Raw genomic sequence first — 10,929 nt, forward strand, 5'->3', positions numbered from 1 at the left:
AAGGACAGAGCCTTGAGGGACTCCACTGGTCACAGGGCACCACGATGAGTGACTGCCATCAATTACAACCCTCTGGGTCTGACCACGAAGCCAATTTCCCAGCCAGCAGATCGTGGTGGAGCCAAGGCCGCAACTGGCCAGTTTGGCCAAGAGGCGATCATGGGATACCAGATCGAAGGCTTTTTTGAAGTCAAGATATATGACATCAATCTCTTCTCCCTTGTCCAGGTGATAGGTCACCTGGTCATAGAAGGAAATGAGATTGGTCAAACAAGACCTACCCGCAACAAACCCGTGCTGGCTATCCCTTAGAATGTTAGCCTGGACCAGTCCATCAAGGATGGCCTCCTTAATAAACTTTTCTAAGATCTTCCCCAGGATAGAAGTCAGGCTAATGGGCCTGTAGTTAGCCGGATCCACTCTCATCCCGTTCTTGAAGATCGGCACCACATTGGCCTTCTTCCAGTCTTCGGGCACTACACCAGAGCACCAGGAGTTTTCAAAGATCCGTGCCAGGGACTGGGCTATGACGCTCGCCAGCTCCTTGAGTCCCCTGGGGTGCAGATTGTCAGGGCCAGCTGACTTGAAGGTATCCAGCTTCTCAAGATGTTCCTTCACGAGGTCAGCATTTATGGAGGGTAGGGGATCCCCATCACCCGGATCTCCCTGTCCCATAGCAGGCATGGGAGTCCCATGGGACTGATGAAAGACTGACGCAAAGTACCTATTTAATAGGTTGGCTTTTTCCTGGGCGCCAGTTGTCAGTTGCCTCATCTGGTTTAGCAGGGGTCCAACGTTGCCCTTGCTTTTCCTCCAGCTCCCTACATATCTGAAAAAGGACTTATTGTTTTCCTTGATGTTTGAAGCTAGTTGGAGTTCAGTTGCAGTCTTGGCTTTCCTGGTTTTCTCCCTGCAGGACCGGACCAGTGCAGAATAATTCTCCTTGGAGGTGAATCCAGTCCTCCATCCTTTGTAGGCTTTCCTTTTTAGCTGCAGGAGGTCCGCTAGGTCCCTGGAGAGCCAGGAGGGCTGCTGTGCCTTCTTGCTGCCTTTCCTCCGTGTTGGAATAGATTTAGCTTGTGCATTGAGGACCGCTTCCTTGAGAAGCAACCACTCTTCTTGAACTCCCATCTCCCTGGGGTCATGGTCCCTAAGGGCCTGACCGACAAGCCTCTTGAGCTTGTCAAAGTCGGCTTTTCTGAAGTCAAGGACTTCTGTGTTGCTGACTGACTTCCCAGCTTTACGGTGGATGGTGAAGGTGATCAGCTCGTGGTCGCTGTCACCCAGTTTCCCATCGATCACTAGGTCGCCGATTAGGTCGTCCCCCGTAGCCAGTACCAGGTCGAGCAGCGCTTTGCCTCTCGTTGGCCCATAGACTTCTTGAGTCAGAGACTTCTTTAAACATAGAGACATTGTTAGCTGTGAAGTTAATGTTGTTAGACTGAAGCCAAGTAAACATGACATGACAAATAGTCATATAGTCTAGTAGATATGACACATGCTTTTTCAAATGAATTAGTTTAAAGAAAAAAAAATGTTAAATTTGATTTTTCTAGGGTTACTGGGGTCCAAGAGCAATGATTGCAACCCAAGCACCAATGCAGGAAACAGTCACTGACTTCTGGCAAATGGTCTTCCAAAGAAAAGTCAAAATCATCGTTATGTTGACAGAGCTGAAAGAAGGAGATCAGGTTAGTATAATCTTCTGCAATGTAAAATCACAGAATTCCAGCAGAAACCTTTTCAAACCAAAAAAGTGTGCATCTCAATTTATGCTTTCGGCTTTTGTAATAAGAATTATTACACCTTTATACTTTGAATCATGTTGAAATAACTTTTGATGAAAAAGTAAGCATTCATTGACCATGCATTTTATAATAAATCTGGCATCTCCAAATATTTTAAAATATATTGATCCCATACATTAATGTAGAAAGAAAGGTCAAAAAATTGAAAAGAAAGGACTAATTTGTACTTTTATCCTTTCTAGGAACTCTGTGCACAGTACTGGGGAGAACAAAAACAAACTTATGATGGTATAGAAGTTGAAATGAAAGATATCAGCCAGTCTTCTAGCTACACCATTCGTGTGTTTGATGTCACACATGCAAAGGTAATAGATAAAATGCGACAGATGAGCTTTTTCAATTTTAAACTTAGCCATGCATAAAGGAGCAGCCAAAAGATAAAAAAATGCTTGTGTTATAAAGTTTTTATAGCTGAGTTTATTCGTTCTTTACTCTAATTTTTAAGTATTTTTAAAATTAGGACTTTGCTACTCAGCAGTGATTTAAAAGCTATATCAAACATAAGGAAAACAAGGTCTAGAGACCACTCTAGGTGGTCAGTTTCCTCTGTTTCCATCTTCTTCCTGGGGAAGGTAATTTACTGTCGTCTCAGACCATCAGCAAACTCTTCTGTACAATAAACTGGCTGAAAAAAATCTCCACCTGCTAAGAGAGTGGAAATGAGTACACAGTACCTAATCACTCTTGTGTACTTAGGCCAAATGCCTGGGTGCTCACCAACCTCATGTCCCTGCGAAGAAAGATCAGGTCACAATCTAGTCCTATGTGATCACCTTTTTTTGTTTTTTAGTACCTGTAGAGTGAATACAATACATGGTATTATCCTGTGATTTCATTATACATTTATCTGTGTTGCAGAGGAAAGAAATTCAAACAGTGTATCATTACCAGTACCATGGCTGGAATGACACGGATGTTCCAGAAAACCCCAAGGACTTGGTCTCCATGACTCTAAACCTCAGAAAAAAGCTCCCAGCTAAGCCTGTCACCGAGGACAACAGATATAGCCGGAGTGTTCCAATTGTTATTCATTGCCGGTAGGTGTGGACTCTGCAGATATTTTAACATATTTTTAGGCTTTAGTTATTAGGTCTGTGCAAAGCTTTGGCTGCTGATTTGATTTGGGGGAGATTTGGGCTGATTCAGTGGCTGAATCTCCAAATTTGGATTGAATCAGGGGACCAGTTAAAAGGGCTGAATTGATTTGAAGCTCTCTGAATCAATTCAGAAAAGATTCAGAGAACTTTGGTGATTTTGGCAGTCCCCACTGGCTGCAGCAGGGAGCTGGACCTGGACTCCATGCTGGTAAGTACGGGGTGGGGGACAGGCTCCCTGAGTGCCCCCGCCCGCTGTCCCAGCCCTTCCCACCCCCCCATGGCTACTCCTGGCTGCTTAACAAAAATCCCCTACTCACCATCTGGTGGAAGGCAGGGTGACAATCCTTGCTGCCCCTCACTGCCCCGTGCTGCATGGGGGCTTTGCCACGCGCCCCCCACGCAGCTTGAGATAGTGGGGACGGCAGCAGGAATTGTTTCACTTGCCTGGCAGCAGCTGGTGAGTGGGGGCTTTTTTTTTTCCCAAAGAGCCAGGAGCTGGGGCTGGGCAGGGCAGGGAGAGCGGGAGGGGTTGGAGCCTGTGTGATCTGGAGATTTAACTGATTGGCAGCAGCAGAATCTCCGAATCAGATTCAGATAAATCTATTTGGGGGAGTGATTCGAATCACCAAATTGAATCATTTTCCACCAAATTGGCTGAATCTGAATCCAAAGTGAATAGTAGCTGCTTCACACAGGCCTGTTAGTTATGTTTGGTAATCACCGTTGCATAATTCCCACCTTGGGCCCAAAGATTTCTTAAAGCCTGGAGACTAAATTCATCCTACAGGCCCTGCCAGCTTCCAGAGGCATATCACAGTAGCTCCGTGCTCTGGGCAATGATGGTGCAGCCACCATTACAACAGTGCCTATTTTTGTATTGGCCCCTCCGTGTTACAGCATACTGGGCTGCTACTCTGATCCCTCCTGTCTCAGTTATGCACCGGTCAGCTTTTCTCAGCAGATGCTTCCAATGAGAAATTTGAACTGCATTTTATGCTGCATAGGAAAGTAGCTGTAATCTCCCATCTGCGGAGGTGACAATAGTGGCTGAAGGCCAATACTCTTTGGTGAGTGGATGTTGCTGGCAGGTGATCAAGAAAGATGTCAGGTCACTCCAAAGTCTAGGAGGCTTCTAGAAGATTTTAATGTTATATCTTCCTCTCCTCCCAGCCAATCTCTCACTTGTGGTAGAAGTCTATCATTGTTCCTTTCTCTTTTTGGCACGGGGTCAGTTTTCTTCAGGGAGATGAACATTTCACTAAACTTAGCATAGGGATGAGTATCTGGATTTGTTCCTCATGCTAGCTGTTACACTTGTCACATGGCTAGATGTTGACTGTGTTTTGTATTCCATGAGTGGAATACAATATTGTTGAGCACCAACACCAGTGTCAGTATGCATCTTCAGAGCAAGCTGTATGGGGGTGGTAAAGATAGTCAGTAATTCAGGGCACAAGAGCCAGTTGTGAAAAACTGTGTGTTCTGCTGACATTCTAAAGATGTTCTGGATTACCATAAATTCATTCCCACAAGAAATTTCAGAGACAATCATGTTTAAACAGTTTTTTTCAAAAGTCTTAAATGTAATAACTAGTCACAGACTGTGCTGATTTTACATTCCAGTAATGTGTACTGTGCCCTGTTAGGGCATGCCAGTTATGGGGCTCATAAGAACCCAACCCTAGACATCTTCCAGAAGTTTTGTAAGACCTTATTTGAACAGGTATTTAGTAAGCAAGGCTAAACTGGCATATTATTTAGGGATAATTTATTTGATAACTCTACATGGTTTTATAAGCTATTTTTCCTCTTCTCGTAAGCCACCTGCCCAGGGTTGGGGGTCGGACTTAGGTCCCTTCCAACCCTCCATCTATGAATCTATGAACTTGTAATCTTTGTTGGGAAGGCCAGCATATAAATAAATAAAACAAATCTTCTACTTCTAGCGATGGATCCCAACAGACAGGCATGTTTTGCGCTTTGTTGACTCTTGTGGAAAGTGCAGAAGTAGAAGAGGTAATAGATGTCTTCCAAGTTGTGAAATCTCTTCGGCGTTCCAGGCTGGGAATGGTCACCAGTTTTGTAAGTAAATCCTATTAACTGGACAAAATAATAAGTTGTTTTTATTCTTGAATGCTTTAATAACCTCTGGCACTGATTCTATGTGGGGAATATTAATTATAATCAGCCCTAATTATTCATCAGCAATTGGAAATTGGCTGTTGTTGTTTAGAAGAAACTAATTAGCAAAATATCCACAGATATTGTAGTATCATAATCTTATAACTGAAACAGGTAACAGTAGATGTTATAAACCACTAGATATTTAGGGTGGAATTTTCACAGCTTCCTAACGGAGTCAGGTGCCCAACATCCATTGAATCCCAGAGAAAATCTGACAGCTACCTCTTTAGCCAGGTTAAGATATCCACTTTTTGCTTTAGGAGCAGTATTTTTATTAGCATGCTGAATGTATTAAATTCTCCAGTAGTTTGTCTTCATTTTCTAACTCTAGTATAGATTATTAGAGAATAGAATTATAGTTAACACAGTGTACCTCATGTACCATCTTCTTTTTTAAACAGATTTTTGATAATTTATTTTATGTGTCAAGAGGGATAGATTTGGTGGCTCTTCCTTGGGAATGGGACTATTTTAGACAAAAGGTTCTTAACTTTTTTAGACTTGGGGTATCCCCTAGTTTGACCCATGGCACCCTTGTTTGACCCATAACTTTTGTGAATTGAGCAGTATCCCATTTCAAACAATAAATTATGTATTTCACTGCTTACCTAGTTGCAGTGAAGCTGGGCAGTGGGGGCAGGGTAATGGCCAGGTAGGGAGGAACATGAGCCTGCACTTGTCTCCTCACACCTGCTTAGCTCTTCATACCTCATGGGACCCTGATTAAGAATAACTGTTCTAGGCAGTGATATTGTACCTGAACTGCCAGGAATTAGGACAGTCCACAAGGCTGTATTACCCTAAATCAGGGGTTTTTAACCTTTTTTAGTCTAAGTACTCCCTGCAGCCGGATGCTGAGCAGAGGGGTGGGGGATGGTGCATGGCCAGATGCAGGGTGGGGGGTGACATGCAGCCGGACATTGAGAGGCAGGGAGCACATGGCCGGATGCCAAGCAGGGTGGGGATGGCACATGGTCAGATGCAGGGGCAGGGGCTCAACTACATGCTGAGGCAGGGGAGTGTGGATGGATGCTGAGCAGGGCGGGGGGGTATACAGTGCATGGGCAGGCGGGGATGGAGTGCCACTGCCTCCCAGGAGCAAGGCCTGGACAGGGTGGGGAAGCTCACTGGGCTGGTGTGTGGCAGCAGCAGCCACCACGTGCAAGCTTCCCCACCCCACAGAGGAGTGCCACTGCCCTTGTCCCACCCTGGCCCTGCTCCTGGGAGTCGGTGGCACTCCATCCCCACCCACCTACACGTACCCCTTAGAACTGGTCCAAGTACCCCCAGGGATACGTGTAACCCCGGCTGACACCCCCTGCCCTAAATATAAATTCAGAAATACATTCCTTTGGGCCAGCAGCCAGAGAATCTGCCTTCATTTTTCCTGAGTATTTTAGTAATATGAATGTGCACTTCATTTTCAAAACTTAGAAAAACAAATTAACTGCCTTACCACAGCTATGACATTTCCTCAACATTAATAATTTATTTTTTTACATTAGGAACATTACCAATTCCTGTATGATAGTGTTGCCACCATCTACCCTCCACAGAATGGACAAGTAAAGAAAAATAGCAAACAGGAAGATAAAGTTGAATTTGACAATGAAGTAGAAAAAGCAGATCAAGAAGCTAATTTGGTTACTATTGATCCCACCTCAGTGACGCCAGAAGCTAGAAAGGATTCAGAAGCATGTGAAGATTCTAAATTTGCTGACTGCATTAAAGGAACAGAGAATTCTACAAATGGCCCCACAACTCCAGTTTTATAATATATAAGTCATGGTACAGATTTCTATATACAAAGGAGTTTAAAAAAAACAGAATAAGAAGCAGACATTTGCTTTTTCCTTACCTTTTCTGAAAGAGATTCACCCTGGGTCCATTTTTGAGAGGTACAGTATTCAAAGAATACTTGAAAGTTGTGGCACTGTGAAAGTTTATTTTTCCTGTAGATTTGCATTTTATACTTTTTCAACAAATTAACTATTTTTCATTTTTTTCAAGTTTGTACAGAATACTGATGTTTCTAATGATATTCTAGTTTTGAGCATTGGGGAGATGAGTGATGTTACTTTTTCAGTCTTATTTTTTGTTGCAAGGAAGAAAGTACAATTTATCTACAATCATAAATATGAAATTTATTAAAAATATATATATAAACTATAACATTTCAGGTACTGAAAATATAAGTTGTGTTGTAGCTACTGTATCTCAGCCCAAGACAATTTCAAATGTAAGATGACCCTGTAATAATGAGATTCCATATACAGAAAATTGATACATTTGTTATAATTTTCCATGTATAGAATCTAATTATTGGAGGGTTATTTTAAATTTGTATTCCTCCTTGCCCCCACTGCAGCTCAGCAAGCTGTGAAGGAAGGCAGTAGGGGAGTCAATGGGACCTGACAACTGTTTCTTGCTTCCTGTCACCTGTCCCCACACCACTTCCCTCTCTGGTCTTTGCTCCATGCCCTGGCACTCATCCCCTTACAGTGCCTGCCCCACCAGGTACCTGCCCCCTCACCTGTTCCTCCATGTCTGCCCCCTATGTCTTCCCCTACATCTGTTTCCACCCCCCTCCCCATGGTGCCCACACCCCCTGGCACATGCAGCCCTAGTACTTCCATCATCTGACCTGACCCCCCTGTTCCTCCCCCCCAAGCACATACCCTCTGGCTTCAGCCCCAGCTCCAGCTCCGGGCATGGAGCACATGGTCACTCCAGCTCCCACCTGCCCATACAGCAGCAGTTGCATGCACTCCCCAGCCCTGCCCCCAGCTCCAGCCCTGTCCCCGACCCCAGCACTGGAACCACCACCATTGTAACTTTTTCTAAGTGGCTAGGGAGGGACAAGAGTCAGCCTGTGCTCTGTGTCTTGGGCTGGCCAGAGTGGAGCCAGAGGGCCAGAGTGGAGCCGGAGAGCAAGTGGCAGCGGGGGTGGGGAAAGGGGAGAATGTGGGGGTAGGGCACAGTAACTTCCCCTCCATCTCTGACCCCAAGCCTAAGCCTGAGTTGGGGCTGAAGTGAGAGCTGCAGCAACTGCTGTACTCAAAATTAGGGTTAAACGTGGAAAAAACCTCTTATCTTGGATTAGATTAAATATAGTAACTATTTTCTTACCATCTTGAAATTGGTCTTATGGGAAAGGAATATGAGCTTAAATTTCAAAATGCTGAGGAACTACAACCTGAATTAAAGTTACTGGGAGTTGAAGGTGCTGTTTAGAACAAACACAGTAGGTGTTGGCAAATGTGTGGGCTGGCATATGTCAGCATAGCTCCATCAAAGACAATACAGGGTTACCTTGGCTGAACTTCTTGCCCTGTATCCTACTAAATCTATGAGGAGTGTAAGCTTTGCATTTGTCCCTGTATCCTACTAAATCTATGAGGAATGTAAGGTTTGCATTTGTCTAACTGACCTCAAGATGTCCCTGTTGCTCCATACAAATACATCTGAGACTTCTTACATCACCCTCAAAGAAAGTTCAGCTTCTGAAATACCAAATGATTGTTAAAGTTCTGATGGACAAAAAGGTCAAGTGCCATTTGGCAACTTAAAAATCTGTTTTAAAGGCTTTTCTTATGCTTATTTTCTGTTTAAAGAGAGCAGTCTGTCAAAGTGTTTTTTAAATCTATTTCCTATACTCACCATTCCAAAATACCTGTACTACCTGTACTATTCTTCAAAAACGTTGTAGATTTTATTTAGTAGTGTTATAATATGATGAGGATGTATGTATATGTTATTTCTTGATAATTATACTGCTGCCTTCCTGGACTTAGGTCTGTTTTAAAGCCAGATTAAAAGGACAATTAATGAATAAGTTGCTCAGTGAAAATTATTAAAAAATACAGGCTTATATGTAAAGTTGCTAATACATTAAAGCCTGAAAGGGCTTGAGAATTAACCTGTTTTTTGTAGATTATGTAAACTAATTGTTTTCTTATACATTAAGTAAAGGGGTTTGAACTTCCCAGCACATTAAGATGTTAGTAGAACAGCAGCATTACTTCATTCTTCTATAGCTCTCTTCATGGAAGCAGCAGAGACACTTCCAAAAGTAGGTAAATATCCTGACTCCTGTTTTCCCTCCAGTGCTCCAGGATACAGATGTATATGTTCATACTGATTCAACTAAACACCTTAAAATATGTGGAAAACTATACCAACATGAGTCAATATGGGTACTTGATTAAAGGACTCATAATCTGAAAGCTCTGGAGATGTGCTTGGGCCAAAGAATTAAAGTGTGATGAGGTTACCTTAATTTTCTAGTTGATCTAGGTTAAATGCTTCACAAGTATGCACCCAAAATCCTGTTTGGAGAGACATCAGAAAACAAGAACAGTAGAAATTTCCCTGGCTGGAAAATTGACTAAAAAACTCTGTAGCAGGAACCTATTTGTAATTAATTAGTTTACTCCAGTCTATTAGGGGAGTAGCTGTGGATGCACAACATTTACTGCAAAGTTAATTAATCTACTTCACAGCACATGTCTTGTGTAAACACGCCTAATAACTCCCAAAGCAACAAACACCTTCTCTGAAGGTAAATAACCCTAAAGACCAAAATCTCACCTGGTATAAATCCAGGTGGCTTCACTAAGTACACCAGCTAGAAATATATCCTCTACATCCTTTACATTTTAAATTAAAATTAAATTAAAATTTTAAATTAAATTAAATAAGGGTTTGGGCTGTAGAAATTCTGGAGAATTCTTATTGGTTGAGCTTCCTTCAAATGATTTAACAATTGATTCACAGTGTATTTGCTTCAAAACTGAATAGCAGTTTATTGATCTCATTTGTATGGATGCTGATAAGGAGAGATTCAGAATAACTGGTATGCTAACTCTTGTGTATTTCATACCTGTAACAGTACCCAAAAAGTGCTATAATGAATTATATTCAGCCGTCTCTTCATTACTTTATTCCCTTCTATTTAGTATCCCTACTCTCTGCAAGCCCATACATAGAATCTGATGAAGTAGGCTGTAGCCTAGGGAAGCTTATGGATTTCTGAATGAGTTAATCTCTTCTGTCGGGTTTTTAGTAAATACTAGTGTGACAATTTGAAGAATCTATGTACATCAGAGTAATACTGTTTGATATGGGGGATTTCCTATATGTATCTGTGACAAACTGCAATTTTTGTGTGTAGGATTTACTTGCTTCTCTGTTGTCTTTTTTCTACCCTACTAGCTCAAATCCAATGAGTAGTGACATGTGGCCAGCAGCAGAGGGTTGTTAAACCTTGATACATGGATAATCACACCTTTTAGACAAAGAATTTTAACTACTGACCAAAGGAAAATTTTTTGAGTCTGGACTCTTGGAGGAATGTAATTAAGTAATGGGTCATACAGTAGAAGTCTTTGGCTGATGAAGCTGATCAAAGGGTCACCTGAGAAAGGACATTAGTGATCTCTGCTCATTAGAGAAAGAGACAAACATTAGGCTACAGGAATGAAAAGACTCCATGTTTTGCATGGTAAGCTCTATGTATTAGAAAGGGGAAGAGGAAGGATCCTAGACTTGTCAGAGGGTTTGTCTTCAAACTAAAGAATGCTCAAGAACAGAGAGAAAACAGGCCAGGAAATGAATGTAAGGGCAACTCAGTCCTTCAAACTTATTTTATTAAGTGGTGCTATTTTCAAACCTGCTGCCTTGCTCTTCTCTGCTTAGAAAGAGGCTAATTAGCCCAAATTGCCTTCAGAACATTTGACACTGCTTCTGTTATAGGAGGTAGCATATGCAGAGCAGGCTAGCACGTTCGACAATACCACTGCCTGACATGGTGAGTTTGCCGTGCTGATATATCTTAAATG

At 42.4% G+C, this 10,929-nt stretch overlaps 1 protein-coding gene across 6 annotated transcripts in view; it reads left to right on the top strand.

The window, feature by feature from the left end:
* The window catches only part of PTPRC (protein tyrosine phosphatase receptor type C), a 147,851-nt gene extending 138,927 nt beyond the window's left edge, over window positions 1-8,924 (top strand). For all 6 annotated transcript variants that reach the window (XM_090048864.1, XM_090048863.1, XM_090048866.1 and 3 more), the window contains 5 exons: window positions 1,557-1,691; window positions 1,991-2,113; window positions 2,667-2,845; window positions 4,852-4,987; window positions 6,595-8,924. In XM_090048864.1, coding sequence (XP_089904990.1) covers window positions 1,557-1,691; window positions 1,991-2,113; window positions 2,667-2,845; window positions 4,852-4,987; window positions 6,595-6,864 — 843 coding nt within the window. In that variant the 3' untranslated portion in view covers window positions 6,865-8,924. The remainder of the gene's footprint in view (window positions 1-1,556; window positions 1,692-1,990; window positions 2,114-2,666; window positions 2,846-4,851; window positions 4,988-6,594) is intronic.
* Window positions 8,925-10,929: the final 2,005 nt, after the last annotated feature.

Source organism: Crocodylus siamensis, chromosome 5 (assembly GCF_052110815.1).
Source record: "Crocodylus siamensis isolate JL-2025a chromosome 5, ASM5211081v1, whole genome shotgun sequence".
Lineage (NCBI taxonomy): Eukaryota > Metazoa > Chordata > Crocodylia > Crocodylidae > Crocodylus > Crocodylus siamensis.